General features: G+C 43.5%; 1 protein-coding gene across 1 annotated transcript in view; it reads right to left on the bottom strand.

Annotated features, from left to right (window-relative positions):
- Positions 1 to 21643, bottom strand: part of OXSR1 (oxidative stress responsive kinase 1) — a 105124-nt gene that overhangs the window by 21046 nt on the left and 62435 nt on the right. Inside the window, exons 5-7 of the mRNA XM_069859245.1 lie at positions 17308 to 17363; positions 5699 to 5808; positions 1747 to 1848 (exon numbers count right to left, since the gene is read on the bottom strand). Of these exons, the coding sequence (XP_069715346.1) occupies positions 1747 to 1848; positions 5699 to 5808; positions 17308 to 17363 (268 nt within the window). The remainder of the gene's footprint in view (positions 1 to 1746; positions 1849 to 5698; positions 5809 to 17307; positions 17364 to 21643) is intronic.

Genomic DNA, 21643 nt, shown 5'->3' with positions numbered 1-21643 from the left:
CATTTTCACTTGTCACCTACACACAGATGAATATCTATTTTTAGAAAAGCAAGCAGCATATAGCACATTTAAATACCTTTCAACAGCTATATTGCTTAAGGCAGCAAGAGCCCATCAATCCAGCTGAAATTATACAGCTCATGACAAAATACCACGCTTTCTTCCCCCCTCTCCTTGGAGGGTCACTTAATGCATGGGTCCATTTTGCTGCATTAATTAATCTGCAGTGAATTACATTCAATAAATAAAACACAGAAGTCCTCTCACAGGCTGCACAACCTGAGGAACCCACACCTAACAGAACTGGAGATTTGGAACACATGACAACACACGATACTAAATGCGTGATCTTTGTATTCAAAGCTGCAACCCATGCATTCAAAACACAACGAGAAGAAGTAAGGCTTGAAGAAGCTACTGCAGAACACTACCAATAATCACAGCACAGAAGGAGGTATTGGTGAAAGCAAGAACAGCTAAACCAGTAACGCTTCTCCTCCAGCTCCTCACTGCTCTGCCACAGAGGTGACACAAATCTTAAAATCAATTCTGTTCCACAAGAGTTAAACAGGGCAAAGCCCTAGCATTTAAAGGAACACATGGGCATGCGCATTCTAACAAGTTAGGAACCAATGGACTCCCAAATACTGTTGTAATTGTGGGGTGGCAAGGGATGCACTCAAGTCCTAAAGAGGTAACACTCAACTTGTATCACTCCAGCAGTTAAAAGACTCAGAAACAGAAAGCTTGCCCCAAGATATGGCTAAAATTGAGCGACCTGGCAGCCACAGACCTCATATCCCAGCAAACTAGCCTAATCATAAGCTATGGGGTTACTAGAAAGGCTCTCCACTCCCTCCTCTTTGATTTGAGGGACCATGCATTCCAGGAGTAGAAGTGAAGTGGCCTTTAAGAGGATGGGCCAAAGGGGCTCAAGATTTAATGAGAGGGTCCCATCAGGACTCACAAAGGAGCTGAAGAAGATCTCAAAGTTCAGTAGGAGGACAGGATGCTTCAGACCTCAAATGATGGGTGTCAACTATTAACTTCAAACCTCCCTGAAGAAGTAGCCTGTTGGAAACAGCTCCTCGTTCAAGGGTGAGGAAATAGGGAAACTTAACCCAATTATACGGCAATCTAAAGTACAAAGTATTTTTTAAAAAAGGGTTTTGAAGTGTCAGCGTTTAAACAAGAAAATTTCCTCCACCTCAGCTTCAATAAAATATCATTATTGCCATAACACAACATTTTGTACCAGTGTGGTACTTTCCACTAAGTCAGTGATTGACAGGAATGTGGTGGCATTAAACAAAGACACTCTTTTGGATAACTGGTAACGGGATTTCTGAGAGGTATCAAGAAGGATTATCAGTGCAGGAGAAGGAATGGCTCACCATCTCCATGTCACTGGATATCAGACAACATGTCCTGAATCATTACTTACGGCCCTAAAAACATCTGCTGCCTTCAGTGGCCCTAGGATTAAAACAGACAGCACTTTCCTCAAGAACAGTGACCCTGGTGAGACTTGGGATCTAAATAGGAACTGCGTTCAGTTTCAGACAATGCTGATTAAGTGGCGTATTTTTAAAAGGTGACTTCAGACAAATTCAAGAACATTGTGATCCACAAGTGCAAACTGTGAGGACAAACTCTTCAACAAAGCATGCTGGCCAAATTCTTTATAACAGCTCCACAGAATACACGGATCCTTTATCTTGCACAAGTATCTGGAGACCTGCTCACCTTCATCGGCGGGTATTTATGGTAAGGAGCTGCCCCTGTAGCCAGTTCGATAGCAGTGATCCCAAAGCTCCAGATGTCTGCCTTGAAATCATATCCTCTGACCTGAAAAATATTAGAGGACGTTAGCATGTATCTCTTGCTATCCTATACTACAATCTCTTTCTTTAGCCTATTATATATCCTTTCTCCTCTTCCCTTCAAATTTTGGAAAGACCAGTGCTACGGTGTTAAAGAGATGGAAAGAACACTTTCTCACTCCTCTCCCTCCAGGTCCTTATACCTTTGAGGAGGTGTTTTAGAAGTCACAGTCTGGTGAAAATGATGGTGCTGGACTGTGCAACTCTGCAATAAACCTCTCCCTGCATAAAACATAAAGGGGCACTGGTTAACCCAGGCTCCAACTTCTACACAAAGACACAGAGAGTCATTACACAGTGAAATGAAACCCTCATAGTTAATATATGATCTGTTTTCCCCTTGGGACATATGCCTCACTACGCTTTTAGTCAACCGCTTAATCAATCTGACGACAAGCATGCTCAATCCTGAAACATCAGCACACATCAGCTCAGTTAAAAGCCCCTCGTTCCTGTCTGAAGACTAATATTTCCCTCCACTAATTAACAGTGGCCTCTACACTTGACATTAAACACAGGCTTGTTTAGGAATATTTATAGTGTTTACTTCCCCACACACAGAGGAAAAAATATTGCATACGCCAAAGCGGTTACTTCCTCATTATCATTAGGTAATATTTTGGCACTTGCTTTCACTGCTGCAGGGGAGAGACATTGTGTACTAACTTCAAGAGCAGCTACAAAAATCAAAGCGTTCTCGCTGCTTAGACTGGTTTGTATTTCTTCTTGCTAGACTAGGGAAAAAATGAATATAGAATCAGAGCAAAGCTAATAGGAATATTGTGTTCAGCCAACCTAACAAGCTTTAGAAAGACACTGGTGGTGATGAAGACAAAAAAAAGTTCCCCAAACTACCTTTAGGATGATCTTGCGTTCTGGCAAACAAACAAAAAACCCTCATGCACTATTTGTCATGTAATGCTACAGCTGAACTGGAGTTTACGATAGCAAGAGGAGTTTATATTTTGCATTAATGCCTACAGGAAAGATGGGAACAGACTTTTAGCAAGGCCTGTCGTGACAGGACAAGGAGTAATGGTTTTAAACTAAGGGAGGGGAGATTTAGACTGGATATAAGGAAGAAATCTTTTACAATGAGGGTGGTGAAATACTGGCACAGGTTGCCCAGGGAGGCAGTGGAAGCCTCATCCCTGGAAACATTCAAGGTCAGGTTGGATGGGCTCTGAGCAACCTGATCAAGTTGAAGGTGTCCCTTCTCCTGCAGGGAGGGTTAGATTACGTGACCCATAAAGGTCCCTTCCAACCCACAGTATCCTATGATTCTATGATTAACTTCAGCTCTGTAGGCATTTTCATAAGCCTTAAAGGTGTGAAAAGGTTCTGGAGTGCCACAGTTTATGGATGCCGTGAGCCTGAACAGATTTCAAGTAATTTACCTAAATGAGCACAGATCACAGAATCATAGAATGGTCTGGGCTGGAAGGGACCTTAAAGATAATCCAGGTCCAACCCCCCCCTGTCATGGGCAGGGACAGCTCCCACTGGATCAGGCTGCTGAAGGCACCATGCAACCTAGTCTTGAACATTTCCAGGGATGGGGCATCCACAACTTCCCTGAGCAAATACCTAGTATGATTTAAAAGAATACAGTGCACAAAGAAATACGCGTTAGGGTTTGGGTTTTGCCTCCCCCTCACAATATTTTTAGGTTGTGAGAATAACTTTGGGACATTTTTGAGCTTTATCTTTCAGTCGGTCGGGCAGTACATCCATAAACCGTGCGGCTCCCCATTCCCCACCATGGTTTTAACTATTTAGGGAAGGTTTTTTTTATAATTATATTATATTATATTATCCTGCTTGCAAATGAAAGCTACAAAGTTCACAACTGTCTAGAGCAAGTACCTCTTGACATCTGTCCAATACACAATAGTCACCACCCTGCAGTTAGTTTCCCATCAACATCATTTATTTTTCTCATCCACTTGCTTTTCTATCATAAATCTGTCAAGGGCACGTGCATTAAAAGACGATGCCAGACTATCAAGCATTCAGCATCATTAAGTTCCTTTAGCATGTTAAGTAAACCAGATGGCACTAGGTCGATAATATCTACATCTTAAGCGAACCTCCAGCAACCCTTTCTTCCTCTCCCCGGGCTGGATGTAGCAGCTCAGAGTGACATCTGCTGGAAGGCAGCAAGAGGACATAAATGGGCACGGAAGGATTTCGTATCACCATCCAAAACACCTCTTTACCATCTAATATTTGCAACAAGTTAGATGTGTGCAACCTTTGTGAAAGTGTTGGACTCCCTAGAAAATCTGCCTCTTGAGGAAACACATCATCAGTAACCACCCCTTTGGCACAAAAATCTTTGTTTCCCCTTTTTAACACCCTCCTTTAAGCTCTTTTTCCCCTGTTGTCCTCTGGATTGCAGCCACCCTAACCACAATGAGCCTGGAGCAGAACTGTTAGGTCCTGGCCACCTTGCTGTGCCCTGTGCACCAGGACAGGACAGGACAGAGACAACAGAAACACAAGGGACATCTCTGAGCTGGTTTTGTAACGACTGAATACTCTATTTTTACTGATTTTTAAATCAACATTAAAAAAACAGGTGGATATGACTGTGAAGCTGTTCAGAAGCAAGTTCACAAAGACTGCTCCTGCCTTGAGGAACGTGCCCTGTACTCTGCAGTGTTAGACTTGTACGAGGAGGCTGCAGGAGCAGTGTGATGCACTGGCTCCACAATGCCACCATGGGGAGCCACTAAAAATATCAATTAGTGGAAAAGTCTTTCCATCAATATATTTAAGTATTCCAAGATGATCTCATTTTCTCAAAAAGTTTTAGAAATTGGAAATGAAAATGCGTTTCAAGTTTTACCACTGTTTTAACTGCACTTCACTTTCAATATGTGTAAGTTATAGGAGGGGCAGGGGCTTTTTCCTTCATTTTTGGAAGGAAAAAGGAAGAACATTTATAGTCAGTTGTATTTCAGCTTGGTGCATGTGTCAAGAATCAAACCCTAAGCCTAGCCCTCTGCAAAACCTTTTGAGGTGACAAGGGTCAATTTTCAAAAGGCTTATGGCACTGAACATCAATGAAACAGACAGGTACTGCAAAATGCCTTGTTCGGACTGCAGCATAATTCTGCTTATGGATCTTGCTAATAAATTTTACTTAAAAGAAAGCTTCCAAGTGGCCTTCAGCAGCAGTCACACAGACAAAGCTTATGCCTGTAGTTTAGTCTACAAGTAACGGAGGACAAAAAGTGACATATCTCTACCCGGTGGAAAGAAGTTTGACATCCTTCAGCCAGCCAAGAGAGCAGAGAAGGAAGTAGGGCAGGCAAGCATTCCTCAGTATTTACTGTCTGGATATTCACAAGCCAAGAGAATCTAAGCAGCTGAATAAAGTCAACTACACATTATTTTACTGTAATAACTCCTCGATCCGGCACATTGCACCCAAATTTTTGTATCTGCAAATGCAGAACATGTTACTGAGCTGTACATGTGCACATTTACCACATGTTAAAACTATTCAGATTCTACCTCACATTTAGGCACGAGTGAGAGGCAGCTTAATCTTCTTTATGCAACAGCTGAGCTGTTTCATCCTTACCTTTGGTATGAGCCTTAAGAGAAGCAACAGGGCAAAAACCTACTTAACACTTGAATGTTCTCCAGCCCAGCTGAAATTGGCAAATCAAAGACAATCTATGGGTTTAAGAAAGCTTTATGGGATGCCAAATTATCATCTTAGTTTTAAATATATATGGCCATTGCTGACAACTGGAAATTCTGGGTGCAGATCACATAAGTAGATATTAGGAAAAACAGTTCACCTGTTCCATAACTTCTGGTGCCATCCAGCAAGGTGTGCCCACAAAAGTTTTCCTGACTTTATTTCTGGTGATGTCACCGCCGGTGGCCAGAAATGCACTAACACCAAAGTCTGAAAAGAAAACAAAACCAGATTTTATTCAGAACGCATCCTAAGCAAACTGAAGGGTTGTCCCCTCTTTCCCCTCATATTCCCAGCCATCTATTAAGAACAGTTACGCATGAGGAGTTTCCTAATGAATGAAGAATGATCAACAGTTAGCTAAGAGTGCTGGTACATGAATGGTCTGTAGTCCACCCTTCAATTACTGGGGAGAGCAGAGCTTTCAGCACTGGCCGGCAGAGAGGAAAATTCCACTTTCCATCACAGCCCACTGGTCACATTACAGCCCGCCCGTGCACCTCCAGCAGCCCTGCTACTGTACAAACTTGCAATCAGATTTATTTACAGTTTTATTCATATGTAACAAGTGATAACTGAACTTCAATTCGCACCCTGTTAATATCTGCAGCAATGAAGTCTGATTAATCAGAAGTCAGTAGATTTTATAACTGCATCCTGCAGACTGGATGTACCAACCCCCTATTCTGGATGTTTTATCACCAGAACATCTTTCGATTGGTAATCTTCCATCACTGAGATGCTCAGTGCTTGAACAGGCACTTGGACCAGTTCAGCAGCGAGCAGCATGTGCTGCTAAGCAGCGCTGCCATCCCAGAGGGAGCCTTGCAGGCAGGTATTGACACCCTGCACAGCACTATGCCCACTCAAAACACCTTTCCTAAGCTGAAGGATGCTCAAGGATGCCCTATGTACTCTCTCATAATTGTACTACTTAAAGTAAATCATTCTTTTACACAAAAACTATGTTTTCAAAGATAACATTGATGTTTCACACAATTAAGAATGACACAGAAAACAGAATCATGAACAGCAGCAGTAGTGTACAGGGACAGCAGTGAGATACAGGATGTTTGTTCAGAGAAGTGCATTACAAAAGATTTGGCAATCGAGTCATTCAAGAGAGGAAGGCAGACTTTCTTTGGAGAAAAATAATAAATGAAATCAGGTGACAGGAAAACTGTAAATTGTGTCAGTATTTCTTCCCAATTTGCTCCATATTGCTTATGTGTTGCAGAATTATAGATCTTTGGTGGGTCACTCTCCATAACTCAATTTTATACAAGCACAACCTCTTTTCTAAACACAGAACTAGCAACTGAAATCTTGAAAGCATTTTTGAGACTGATGGCAGGCTTGGAGGATAAGTCTGAAAATCAAGGGCTATTTCACATCAAAACAGAACATGATTCACCAAGGCTGATTTGAAGATTCGTGAAACTCAGCTGACAGATTTAACTACAAATGCAAAGATCTTATTCAGAGGAGCCACAGAGTCATAGAATCACCACTCCATGGCTTAAGGATGTTATCCTGATCAAGAAGTCAGCTGTAACAAAGACCCATCTTTACAATTTCAAGCAATAGCACCTATGTGAGGACAGTCCAAGCTCCTCTCTCCATCACACCAGCAATGCCGTGAGCTCCTTCTCACCACGTAGTATTTGAGAAGCATCATCGAAACCATCACTCGGAAGAATAAGCTGCTGAAAGCTTCCAGCTCGCTTAGGTTAGAGGCATCCAAGGCCAAGATCTTAGTGCTCACTAAAATACTAGAAATGGATACCTGAAAGTTGACATCAAAGTTGCAAAGAAATCACAGGGTTAAAACAAGCACTTAGCAAATGCTGATCATTAGGGGTCAGCTTCTTCCAGAGGCACTGTCCTGTTCTTTTCCCTGTTGCCAGATGCATTTTGTCTTCCCACTGGCCTTGAAGCTTTAGCGCATCCAGATGGATCACTATCCCTGTCAGCACTGCAATCTGTGTTTTTCTGGAAACCCGCTTTTTACAACAATGATTTTGCTTTGAGATCTTCTATATGTGTATCCACCATCCTCGCTTTTCCCAGAAAACAGAATGAGCTTCCTAAAAAGTTCAGAGTAAAATTTACTGCTAATTGCGGGAAGTCTCGCAAGATCTATTGTTCTATATAAAAGAGCAATTAGAAGTTCTTTCAGATCAGATAATACTAATAGAAACTTGTCCGAGTGCCATCAGCATAGTATTGTGATGTGCTGGATTTGAACTTGTGTGTATTATCTTACCTCAAGTTTCCATGCAGTCATTTTGAGGGTAAAGGAAATGCCATTCAAAGCAAAAGCATTCCAGCAGTAAAAACACAATTCCTTTACACGGCACACACAGAATCCACCGCATTTCACATCAAACATGGATTTATAAATCCCAGTTGGATTGTGCCCCTACATCTGCCATCTGAGGTCAGCAGAAAGCTTAAACAGAATAAATTGTATTCCGTTACATGGTTGATTTATTCAATGCTTTCCCAATCAATTTCCCTCATTTCCAGTGAGCTGAAACAGGCACAACCAGCCTGTGCTGCTCTGCTGTAAGGAATGACTTTGAAACAGCCTTCTCAAATGCCATCTTACTAACTTTATTCAAGTCCAAGCTATTAAGAATGTGCCTGTTCTCAAGAAATATCTGTAAAGCAATAAAATAAAAACCTAACCACAAGTTCAGGTTTGAGTCTTATTTCTGAGCAGCTGGTACAATCTACATCTCTATGCCACTGTTAACCCTCAGAAAGGCTAAACCAGAACCAGATTTTTGCAAATGAATTTAAGTCAAGAAATGACGGGATATAATCCACAGGGACCTGGACAAACTGGGGAAGTGGGTCTGGATGTTCAACAGGGCCAAGTGCAAGGCCCTGCACTTAGGTCAGGGCATTCTGCAGTTTCAATGCAGGATGGGGGACAATGTGATTGAGAGCAGCCTGCAGAGAAGGACTTGTGGTGCTGATTGATGAGAAGCTCAATATGAGTCAACAATGTGCGCTCACAGACCAGAAAACCAACTGTATCCTGGGCTGCATCAAAAGAAGCATGGCCAGCAGGTCAAGGGAGGGGATTCTCCCCCTCTGCTTCACTCTTATAAGACCCCACCTGGAGTACAGTGTCCACTTCTGGAATCCTCAACATAAGAAGAATATGGAACTGTTGGAAAGGGTCCAGAGGAGGCCACAAAGATGATCCGAGGGCTAGAACACCTCCCATATGAGGACAGGCTGAGAGAGTTGGAGTTGTTCAGCCTGAAGAAGAAAAAGCTTGGAGGAGATCTTATAGCAGCTTTCCAGTACCTGAAGGGTGCCTACAAGAAACCCAGAGAGGGACTTTTTACAAGGGTATGTGGTGATAGGAGGAGGAGGAATGGCTTTAAATTGGACGGGGGAAGATTTAGATAAGGCATTAAGAAGAAATTCTTCATTACGAGGGTGGTGAGGCACCAGCACAGGTTGCCCAGAGAAGTCGTGGATGCCCCAACCCTGGAAGTGTTCAAGGACAGGCTGGATGAGGCTTTGACTAACCTGATACAGTGGGAGGTGTCCCTGCCCATGGCAGGGAGGTTGGAACTGGATGATATTTAAGGTCCCTTCCAACTCAAACCATTCTATGATTCTACAGAATAGGGAATGTCATGAAAGGTGAGAGGTACACTAACTCTGAAGTATTTCCATCTGTACTCTCCTGTGGCAGCTTGTACTTTATAGTGGTATGTATGGTTATAATTGGCAAGGGCTGCATCACCAGAAATAGGGAGGACTTGGAAATGTTTCAGCCTGTCTTGCAATACTGGTAACCACCACCACTGGGAATCGTATCACTGTCAGATATTCCAAAAGAGCCCAAAACCTGCAGACTTCCAGCTGTGGGCTAGCAAATAATAGTCTCCAGAATGTCTGGATGCAAGTGGTAGGATCATTTTTTAAAAATCATTTTCTGAATCAATTTAGAAAAGATTCATTTGTTGGACCTGTTTCAGTGAAATAAATCAAAAAAAACTTAAACAAAACTAAAATATGTACCTCCAGACTCTTGTATCACAGCAAAAAAAAATTGGAAATGACAATTCTGCTGATGCAAGCTCTGAGGAAAATATGGCCAACCTAGTCTTTTTCAGTGGAAACTTCATGTGTTACAAACCACAGTGATAAAAAAACACTCTACCAGTTGTGATGAAGCTGCAGGCTAGGGTTTGAAAAAGCATGGTATTAGGCAACAATTTCTGCTATGATATCCAAGTTCTCAAATTTGAAAACTACTATGGCCTCTGAGGAAACGCAAAACTTGAAAGGAAAATCTCCTCTTAATGTACTGGGTTGCAAAAATAAAGACCCACTCTAAACAACTCTCCAATGCAAGAATGCTGTGGTGGGACCACATCACAACAGACACCATTACTGCTGTGTATCTTGAGAAGGCAGATTTCTACGGTATCCAAAGTCAGACTGGTTTATCCAAATCTAGAAGTCAGCCACCAAAAATCACCTCTTCTTGGCCATCTCATATTGTAACATTACCTCCACCCTACAAAGCTAAAGTCCTGCTACTGTAGGAAGCTGCCACAAAGGAAAGAAGACTGTGCAGTAACTACTTCGAGACTTGGCTTAGTAGGCACAGTGGTGCAAGGTTGACAAGTTGGACTCGATGATCTTAGAGGTCTTTTCCAGCCTTAATGATTGATTCTATAAGCCTCAATCAAAGCCTACTGACATCAGAAAGGCGCCTACAGAGTTTGATGGGTTTGGATCAGACCCTAAAGCAGCAGCTCCCAACTTCAGTGGGGGGTAGAACAACAGAATAAACCAATCTTGACTTCAAACTACTCAGAGCTCTTTTTAAACTTGCATAGCTGAGATACTATTCCCCCACAAGCAAAAATAAACATATTTCAGAAGACAGCACTAAGTGCCTTTTTCACTGGTCACCTTCCTTCTTTTTCAGTTGTTCACCATCAAAAAATATCTGCAGTTGTACTTAAGTGTTGTTCTGCCATCCTCATGGCTTTCAGAGCACTGAAGATGAATAAGGTCTGGCAAGAAAAAGAGGACAGCAGTGCTAAACAGCAATTTTATGCTGCAAATGCAGTGGGGTAATAAGACACCAGAGAGAAGGAAGATTAGTGAAGAAGAATCAAAAATTTCTTTTCTTCAAAGACTATATGGCTATACAGGGGTATTGGACCTACAAATACCTTGTTCTCCCAAATTCTCATTTGGAAAGGTAAATTGCCACAGTCACATATATTTCTTATCAATTCAGACACAGAATGGCAGGATGACAAAGCTCAGGCTGGGTGAAACCACCACCCCTGGAGAAGTTTAGGGGTGGTTTCAACAACCAAATAACGCAACATCTCTTCAGGAAATGCAGATATCACAGGGGACACAAACAGTAAGTTACTTCACACCATGCTGCTGCAGGGAGGCACCAGAATTCTCCACTAACCATGGAGAATAATGTTTTTGCATTTTTGCATTTGAGAAGAGGCTCAAGAAGTGTCCATGATACAGCTCCGGCTGCTCCAGTCAGCCCTGATATCGGCACTGCTCTCCTCAAGTTAAATTAATGACTTGCCCCTTGTTAAAGCTATTTAATCTCCTCAAGTTAGAGTTTCCTAAGGGAAATTGGGGGACTGACACTGCCTGCATCACAGCTCGGTGTTTATGTAGAGCGCTATTTTAGTGCAATGCATTAAGAGCAGTCAGGAACACAGTGAACCAGTGACAAGCTGGCATGGATTTGTGGAAAGTTACACAAATTCAGTTACACAAGTTTTGCCTGGCCTTAACTATCCCCGTTTTATAAATAGATAAAGAGAGAGAGGTTAGGCAATCTGCCCAGTATCAATTAGCAAGTCCTGAACAACTTGGTGAAATCTCAATCTACTTCAACCACTTGGCACCATGGTTTGCCCGGGACACAGCAGCCACACTGAGCACCCCTTGGAGAACGCGTTAATAATCCTGACTGCTTTTAAAACCTGCAGATAGTGTGGCATTGTTCCTGCAGCAGAAAAATCCCACACGTGGAGGGACATGTGCCTCAGCCTTCAGCAGACCCTTGCTTCTTCACATTCAATCACGGAGAGGTAGGTGACAGCATCATTTAATATCCAACTGGATATGATCAGGGGAAAAAAGATTTAGCCTGCACCCAGTCTCAGTGGGATGTGGATATCATGCCATGGTTGGAGCATTGTTCATATTGAGCAAGTTGGCTTGTTTAGCCTAGAGAAGTGAAGGCTCCAGGGAGACCCTAGAGCAGCCTTTCAGTACTTAAAGGGGCCTCCAGGAAAGCTACAGAGGGGCTCTTTATCAGGGAGTGCAGGGATAGGATGAGGGCTAATAGTTTTACTCTGGATGAGGGGAGATTTAGATGAGATATTAGGAAGAAATGTTTTCCTGTGAGGGTGATGAGGCACTGGCAAAGGTTGCCCAGAGAAGTCGTGTATGTCCCATCCTTGAAAGTGTTCAAGGCCAGGTTGGATGAGGCTTTGAGCAAGCTTATCCAGAGAAAGGTGTCCGTGCCCATGGCATGAGGGTTGGAACTGGATAATCTTGAAGGTCCCTTCCAACCCAACCCATTCTATGACTCTACGACTCTAAGTCCCAGCCCTGGGGAAGTTGCCCACAACAGCATTCCAACCTCTCCTGTCCCTTCCCAGTCTAACAGGACTCTCACTTCATTTCACAATAATTTATAGGGCCTGCACAGTTATATAAACTGAAGGACATTAACCCATGCTTACTGTGAGAAGTTGACCCCTGGTTTGTATAGAAATACTGACGCTGACAGAGCTTATGCTAACAAAAAGTGGTTTTACCCATGCAGCTTTTAAGCTCTGGGAACCAGTAAATACCAGGGGAAAGAGGTTTTACCCTCTGATTAAAAAAAAATATATATACAACTATTGCCATGGAAAGGCTGGAACACAAAAGGCCGTGGCTATCTCTATTTACATTGCAACCACCATCAGCACGTCCCAGAACAATGGTATCTGGGAAAGAGCCCTGTTCTCTCCAGAAGACAGATTAATTCAATGTGCAGGAAAACACTTTAAACTGAGAAAGCGATACTCTTTGTAACAGGCTCCAAAAACTTGGTGCCAAGCCACAAGCCCAAACCAGTGCCCTTGAGGGAAAAAAAACCAAACAGATGTTACGATAGAAGCAAAGAGCTTGAGTCTAGGTCTCATTGGTCAGATGGATCCGCTAAAGGCAATTTTATGCCTTAGTTCAGTGCATACACATTTTGAAAGCAAAAGGAGTTACACAGTTAAAAATAGAGTCATAAGTAAAAATACCAAGTCTCAGGACTCGGGAAGGAGTCTGAAGCTGGGCATTTGTGCAGCACATTAGAGGGATGTTTAGAATTCTTACTTCCAGTATTTGCCCCTGAGCTCACAGATTCCTCTTCCAGTGCTTTACCTGTGCCCCCCTCAGCTGGCAGTGCTCCTAACAGCAGCTTTCATGTCCAACACACAGCCATCAATCTGGAGTTACAAACAGAACCTGAGAAATATCAGTTGTCCAGAGAAGTCCTGGATGTCCCAACAGGAAAGCTGGGAGGGGCTCTTTATAAAGGAGTGCAGGGATAGGATGAGGGAGAATGGTTTTAAGCTGAAACAGGGGACATTTAGACTAGACATGCGGAAGAAATGCTTCACAACGAGGGTGATGAGGCACTGGCAAAGGTTGCCCAGAGAAGTCATGGATGTCTTATCCCTGGGGATGTCTCAGACCAGGCTGGATGAGGCTTTGAGTAACCTGATCCAGTGGAAGGTGTCCCTGTCCACGGCAGGGGGCTTGGAACTGGATGATCTTTAAGTTCTCTTCCGACCCGAACCATTCCATGATTCTCTAAGTTGTATTTTCTTTTCCTCCTTAACAGAACTGCACAGGCCAAAATAATGAAATATGCTTTTAGTTTTCTCTGGTTAATGCTGTGTAATCTGCAGCAGAATTACTGCCATGTATTCTATACAGTGAAAATCTCCCAAGTAACTAAACTCACCGACACGCTGTGGGGGTATAGCCCAGCAGCGGGGTTTCCTCCACCACAGGGTTGAGTAGGTTTTGGGTTTTTTATAAACTTGAAAGAAGCCTTCTTTTTTTCCCAAAGGATTTCCAGTTTGAGATTTACATTCCTTCCATTTACATTTAGGATTCACAGTTCTGCTGAGACAAGACACACAAACTGTGTCAAGCAGCAGGAAACACAGGAACATGAGGGTGCAAAGGCCAAACGCTGAAAAAGACCTTCTGAACAAGTGTTCACAGGCAGTCTTGACAGAAGGATGGCACAAGGGAAAGGAATCATTGTAAAAGAATTGAAATCATTCTTTCCTGCTACATTATTTGCATTTTTACGTACACCAAACCAGCTCCTTCAAGGGAGGTGCCCCATTCACTCTAACCCTCAGGCTTCATTCCACACCCAATCAATCTTTTTTTTCATCCTGGTGTAACTTTCCAGTGAAACTTGAACAGGTTGTTTCATGGGAACACAGTGATGTCATCCAGCACTCAACTAACAACAAGATTATCCATAATATGCATTAATGTTATTGTCACATATAAGCAAATGCTTTGATCTCGTTGAAACAAAATTCACTTTACTTGGATTGGTTTGCTTCCAGCATTTTTTCCTCCTCAAAAAATTCACAAGAAATTTTGCTATTTCATCCCAGGTCAGGAGGAAAGGAAGCTTAAGTGTCAGAAATTCCCACAGAAACAAAATCCAATGTTATGATCAGGTCAGACTCTTTGCTAGCATTTGGTCATTCATTTATTTTTGTTTCTTTCAAGTCATGAGCTGCTTTTGCAGAAAAGAAAAATGCTTCCTGCCACTGTGGTGAACTTGCTGACCTTGGTTGAGTTTAGTCGCCCTGCTGTGTCTCAAAGGTTATAGCATTAGTCTTTTTGCACGTTCAAAGTAGGAATTTGTAAAGAAGGAACTTTGCACATCTCGCAATGTCACTTTCACAGGATACGCAGAGGGATGGATTTCATCATTTAAATGTTACACACAGAAACCACTCGCAGACAGCTCGGTCCAGGGGAATGTGTACAAGTGACAAGACCAAATAAACCATCTAAAACTCTTACAACTAAGACGAGTCAACCTTAAAACTACTTACCAACTGAAAATTATTCAGCAGAAAATATAAGCGAACATCTATCTATTACCAGTGAGTGTTAATTTAAAAAAGCCACGACCTTGCACCCTGTGGAAGAGAAATGCAAGCAGCTTTCTGCTAGGCTGGCCAAAAGACTTGGAGTAATAGCACATTGCTCTAATGGAACAGCCATTTGCAGCCTCTCCCAGAAAATAATCTAAAGCTCCATACAATTACAAATCCAAATTGCTACATCTTGGCACCATTATGGAAAAAAATGTAAGCTTTTGCTGTGTAAAGTTGGCTCCTTTGAGCATTTTAGGAGCCACACCTTACTTTCCATCAGCTGCCACCTGGGATGAATTATTTATCCATTAGAAATATAACAGCAGGCAGCATTAATAGCACTGGGAGATACGAAAGGGAGAACAAAGCAACTTCAAGTTTTAAACAAAAGTCCTATTTTAGGTGTTATGCCCTTTTGTACAAGGGCTCGCTGCCTTGCACAGAGGGAGAAGAGCTTCCTATAAAAAACTGGGCATTGCAATGCATTCTGCGTCTTGGAGGAAAATCTACACCTTTCCTTCCAAGAATCATATCCAGGCAGAAATAAACCAAAGGAGTCCATACCCCTAAGCACTGCACAATGTGACATGTGCTTCTGCCTGACAGGATGGCCACTGCCACACAGCTGCAAAGCCCCGTCTATCCCTGCCACACCCCAGCACACCTGCTTGACCCACTGCTGCACCTCCATCAACAGGACAGGATGCTAAAAAAGAGACCTTATCCCAGACAGATATCATAGAATCATAGAATGGGTTGGGCTGGAAGCGGACTTAAAGATCATCCAGTTCCAAACCTCCTGCCACAGGCAAGGACACCTCCCACTGGACCAGGCTGCTCAAAACCTCATCCAACCCGGCTTTGAACATCTCCAGGGAGAGGGCATCTACAACTTCTCTGGGCAACCTGTGCCAGTGCCTCACCACACTCATCGTGAAGAACTTCTTCCTAATATCTAATCTACATCTCCCCTCTTGCAGCTTAAAACCTTTCCCTCTCATCCTATCCCTGCACTCGCTGATAAGAAGCCCCTCCCCAGCTTTTCTGTAGGCCCCCTTGAAGTAATAGAAGGCTCTATAAGGTCTCTTCCTTCTATTCCATAAGCTGAACAAGCCCAACTCTCTCAACCTTTTCTCATATGGGAGTTGCTCAAGCCCTCTGATGATCTTCATGGCCTCCTCTGGAGTCGCTCTAACAGCTTTCCAATTAAACACAGCACTGAAAAAGTTAAACATGGACAAGGATGCTTGCTAAGACAGCAGGACCAGATGTGATCTCTGCCTTCTACGTAGAAGTGGCACAAGGACTCAAAAGACACCACAAGATTTATGGGGAAGAGAACAGTCCCAAGGGGCAGGCCAGAGAGGAACCTGCCTGTTGATTAGAGCATCTTGTGTATTCAGGATAGGAAAAGAGCACACTGGGAAGAACAGGAAAAACAACCTTACAGGTTCTAAATGCAATCTCCAGAAATCTTGTCTTAGTAGCCTACAATAATATAATAATAATTCATTATTTCTGCGAAGAAGAGTGAAGTCTGTAGGAACATGTATGAGACCAGAAGAGCAGTAGGGAAGGGACCTTTTTCTACCAGACCTATGATCCATCCACATTAAGGACTATTTCCAACATACCTGTGTTGATGCAGCTGGTGACAACAGCGACTGCAACAGACACCTCTTCCAGGTACATCTGTATTAGCTAAAGCAACTGCCTCAGCAGCCTTCCCTACCCTGTCCCTCAGCTTGCACGACTGCTTCCAACACTTCCAGTTCACCCCAGTTTGGGCTGCGTTAGGGCAGTCAGTGAAACGCAGACTCTGACACTCGGTTCAACTGAAGCAGACTAGGGAGCATTCGCATAAGCAGTTTGACCGGCAGATCTTTGGTTAAGACAAAGTTGCAAGTGACCTTTCCCATCAGACATATCCATTTCCTTCTGATTAATCTATTTGCTGTTCACTCCAGTCCTTTGGAAAACCATGCTATATATAATAAAATCAGTGAGGTCTGTGCAGTCCACTTCCAAGCTTTTGAACTTGCCATTTTACAAATCTGATGAGTTTATGCCAAGAATTTTATCTAATCTATTGATTCTGAGGACTCAACAGGCAAAGGATTTATTTGTGCTGTTTGTAATTATTCCAAAGAATGGTATTTTAAGGTAAGAAGATGCAATAAACTCTGGGCTGGGGCTTGTTTGGTTTGGTTTGTGGTTTGTTTATTGTTGGGTTTTTTGGTGTTGTTGGCATTGTTTTGTTCATTTGTTTAAGAACCGTGGGGCTTTTTGAAGCTAACATTTTATGTAAGTGTTCAAGGCCAGGTTGGATGAGGCTTTAAGAAAACTGACCAAGTGGAAGATGTCCAAGTGGTAGGTGGGAACTGGATGATCTTCAAAGCCCCTTGGCAACCTAAACTATTCTGTGATTCCTGATCATTAAACCATCTCTTTGGATATACAGTTAGGCCCAAAGTTTATTCAAAGGTGCCAGGAAAGTTACCTGCAATTTGCACTGAGCCATCTTCTCCAAGAAGAATATTTCCTGCTTTCACATCCCTGCAGAAAGATAATGCAACAATAAGTGGAAGTCATTAAATCTTTCCATTAGCCAACAAAAATACAACAAAAGGTTATTATTTCTTGTATTTTGTTTCTTGCATTAGCACCTCCTGCTTCCAATCATGCAGAAGCAGTAGGAAGTTAACACCAATTGTAACTTCAGTTACAGCAAAGTGGTAATTTGTATGATTTATAGCCAGCCACATTTTAAATACTATGCACAGAAAAAAACAAAGTTGAGACATCCTTAAAAACACAAGGAAAATTATTCCTCCCAAGTTGTTAAGTTAGCTAAAAATGTGAAAACCAAACTGAGCACCAGTCTTAACTTCAAGAGATGGCGAGCTGATCTAGTCACACTAAGGCTGAACGCATCCTTTTCTTCCCAAGCCCCAAGTTACAGAATCAGAATCACAGAACGGTTTGGGTTGGAAGGGACTTTAAAGATCAGCCAGTCCCAACACACACACACACCCTGCCATGAGCAGGGAGACCTCCCACCAGACCAGGCTGCTCAAAGCCCCATCCTACCTGGCCTTGAACACCTCCAAGGAGGGGGCAGACACAGCTTCCCTGGGCAACCTGTGCCAGTACCTCACCACCCTCACTATGAAGAATTTCTTCCTAATGTCTGGTCTACTTCTTCCCCCTCCAATTTAAAGCCATTCTCCCTTGTCCTACCACTACACGCCCTTGTAAAAAGTCCCTCCCCAGCTTTCTTGTAGGCACCTTTCAGGTATTGGAAGGCTGCTATAAACCTTCTCTGCTCCAGGCTGACCAACCCTAATGCTCTCCAGCCCTGGAGGAGCTCACATCCTTCCTCAGGAAGGCAGTTTAGCCCTGTACACTGGTAAAAATTCAGACAGAAGAAAAAAATTTGCTCTTGGCTTAATGAGCTGAACCACATTACTAGGGCTCTGGTGAGCAGAGCTGGTACAACAGAGCAGGTAAGGATGGGAAGGCAGGGCCACTAAACTGTCCTGTGAAGTCAAAACATCAGTGACAAAGCCTCCCTGAATTTTTTTTGCCCAAACGTAAGAACATCCAGCAGGTGCTGTGGAAGTTACTGCATTATCCCCTTTCCACTCAAATCATCTCAAGTTTTTTAGGTTAACAGCAGCAGTTCTCTGTCCTCAAGGGGTACACGACTTCCACTCCAAATATGCTTTGAAGTTCAACAGCTTATTTTCCCAGGGTGCTTCCCACACAAAGCCAAGAGAAGCACCTTTATAGTTGATCAGCAAGGCTGCCAAGTGTGCACTGGCTGGGAAACCTGCAGACACAGAGCCCATGCAGGTGCTCTCTCAAGAAAGGCAACTACCTGGGCAACAGATGTCAGTGAGCAATTCATGACACACCTCACCTTAATGGCAACGACCTGCATGGAGGAGAAGAGAAATAAGAGGGGGGCAAAAACCCATAAAACATCAAACCAAGTTGATTCTGTGATTCTCTCTCCACTGCCTTCCACAAATATTCCAAATCCTTTCACACAAACAAAAAGTCAAAAGCTATTTTTTCTCTCCTCCTTCACACATTATGAGAACAGAACTGGGGTGATGGCCTGTCCAAAGAGCCCCAGTCGAGCCCTGGAAATCTCTCTCTTCCGGGCTTTGCTCTTCTGAAGAAGAGCCTGGGCTGCTGCCAGTTCCAGGCCAGGATATATTTAAACTCATCCTCTCTGGCATTAAGATTTGTTAGATTCTTCCCAATACCCAGACCAGGACATCCGCATGGCAAGGCTTTCCTCCAGTGGAACAAAAGTGAACAGAGACTGTCCATAAGACAGCCCCACTAAAGATTATTTTCACAGCAAACTGCAGCCAACTGCAGCCTTGAGCCTTCAAACAAGCATTTCAAGTCCTGCCAAAACTACACCTCTTGCTAGCAGTGACCACCTTCGAGCCTAATCCCTGTTTGAAGCAGAAGTGTAAGGACAAGTACAGGAAAACACTGCTTTGCTTTAATGAGCAAGAACACTTAGATAGATCCACATGGAAACACTGAAGTTGTATGGTGAGACAGCCTTGAGAAGCCGACTTAAAAGCAGAGTGGGATTCAAAGCAACAGGATACTGTGGCAATGATGCTGGAGTAAGTAGCCAAATGTGAAACAGTCGCTGCCAGTCAGCTCCAGTCCTGCTACTTTTAGAATCATAAAGATTGGAAAAGACCTCTAGGATCATCAAGTTCAACCATCAGGCCAACATCACCGTGCCTACTAAACCATGTCCCACAGAGCCAGGTCTACAAGCTTTCTGAACCCCTCCAGAGAGACTCCATCACTTCCCTGCACAGCCTCTTCCAATGCTCCACCACTCTTTCAGTAAAAAAATTTTTCCTAATATCCCATCTAAACCTCTCCTCGCACAACTTGAGGCCATTTCCTCTCCTCCTACCTTGGGCAAAGAGACCAACATCCACCTCCCAAAAACCTCCTTTCAAGCAGTTGTAGAGGGCAATAAGGTCTCCCCTCAGCCTCCTCTTCTCCAGACTAAACAGTTCCAGTTTCCTCAGCCACTGCCATAAGCCCTGCACTCCAGACCCTTCTCCAGCTCCGTTGCCCTTCTCTGGACACGCTCCAGCAACTCAATATCTTTCTTGTAATGAGGGGCCCAAAACCGAACACAGGATTTGAAATGCAGCCTCACCAGGGCTGAGTATAAGGGAAGTTCCCTTCCCTACTCCTGCTGGCCACACCATTTCTGATGGTGTGGATGCCGTTGGCCTTCTTGGCCACCTGAGCACAACGCTGGCTCATGTTTACATTGGCCAAATAGGTGAACACGTGTTTCAGGACAAGTCAGCTTTCCCTCCAGGCAGTGTTATTCTGTTTTCTTCCTGTATTAACAACTGCAGCTGTTGCAAACAAGAAAGCATCAGCACTGTGGTAGATGGAGACTTCTAAGTAAACTGAGGCACCTGAAGCGATTAAATGGTTGGACTCGATGATCTGGTGGGTCTCTTTCAACCTGGTTATTCTATGATTCTATGAAATACTACACTATGCATGTAGCTACACTACTCTGCCTTACCATCCATTGGCCAAATCCAATACAATTGAGTTGTTAATTGCCATGAAAGATTCCTACTAATCCCTTCACTCTTGCAAAGCATTCTTGGTCCATGAGAAAACTCTCTGCCAGTACTGAGGCAGAAGATGCCTTTGGCATCCCATCCCATGAGCATGCAGAGCCATGAGAGTGCAGCACCCAAGTCTGCTGCATCCTAGGGAAGGAGCTGGCTCGCATGGTGCAAAATGTGCTTGGCACAGGCGCAGCCATCTCCAGGAATCCCCCACTTGCACCAGCACTAATTCAGAAGGAACACGAGGCATTCAGTAAACTCTCCAACCCTCCTGGAAATGTTTATCCAGACAATCAGTTTTCCTGTGACAGCCCAGACACATGAAAGCTGCTTGCCGGTTCCACGTTATGGGGAAATGAATAGCATGCACCGAGGTTTCCTGCTGAAGTTATTTTTCCTCTTGCTGAAGATGGACACAAGAAACAGTCATTTCCTCTTCCATCTACTCCAAAGCCACGCAGGATGCTGAAGTGTTTCCCCAGTAGGCTGGGCCATGTGGTATTGTACAGCTTTTCCAAACCTCCCCAGCCGGCACAACAGCATGTGCAGCTCTCCAAGCCCTCGAGGTAGAGTACACACCGCAGTGAGGAAAGTGCCAGGGAAGTTTTTGGGCAAAACTAAGGATGAAGACTCAACCATCGCATGTTTCAGAGTCGACAAAACCTCAGGCAGGTTTCAGTGACGTAGCAACACCAGCCAGAAAGCAGCAGACATTCCATACCACCAGACCACCCTACCGTAACAGAGCAAGCTGGACAGGCTTGGAGTGCAGCAAGTCATGAAACAAGCACTCAAAGGAATCCTACAGGAAAGAATAGCCAAAGGAATCCGGTCCCTTAACCCCCTCCAAAGCAGAGACTTGATTTCTTTTTAACTTCAGCTGGGATTAAATAAAATTTACATATTTACTTGCTAGAAACTAAAAGTCAGTAAATACGGTGCTTCAAGCTGGTTCAAGAAATTAAAACAAGTCATTGCTACAATAAGAAATCCAGTAGGCAAATGACAGTCATTGCCAAATATCCAAGCCAGGCTCTGGAATTAAATCACCACTTGATGTGGCATTTACTCTCAGCGACCAACCCTCTGCAAGGCCATTACTCACCCCAGTGTGGTACCCTCCACCCCAGAGCCACAAGCGCAGGGACAGCAGACTGTTTGGGCACACCAGCTCCCTTTGGGAGTTACTGT

This window comes from Phaenicophaeus curvirostris, chromosome 6 (assembly GCF_032191515.1).
Source record: "Phaenicophaeus curvirostris isolate KB17595 chromosome 6, BPBGC_Pcur_1.0, whole genome shotgun sequence".
NCBI classification, from domain to species: domain Eukaryota; kingdom Metazoa; phylum Chordata; class Aves; order Cuculiformes; family Cuculidae; genus Phaenicophaeus; species Phaenicophaeus curvirostris.
Note: the sequence above shows the minus strand (reverse complement) of the source record. Positions and strands in the feature narration are given on the sequence as shown.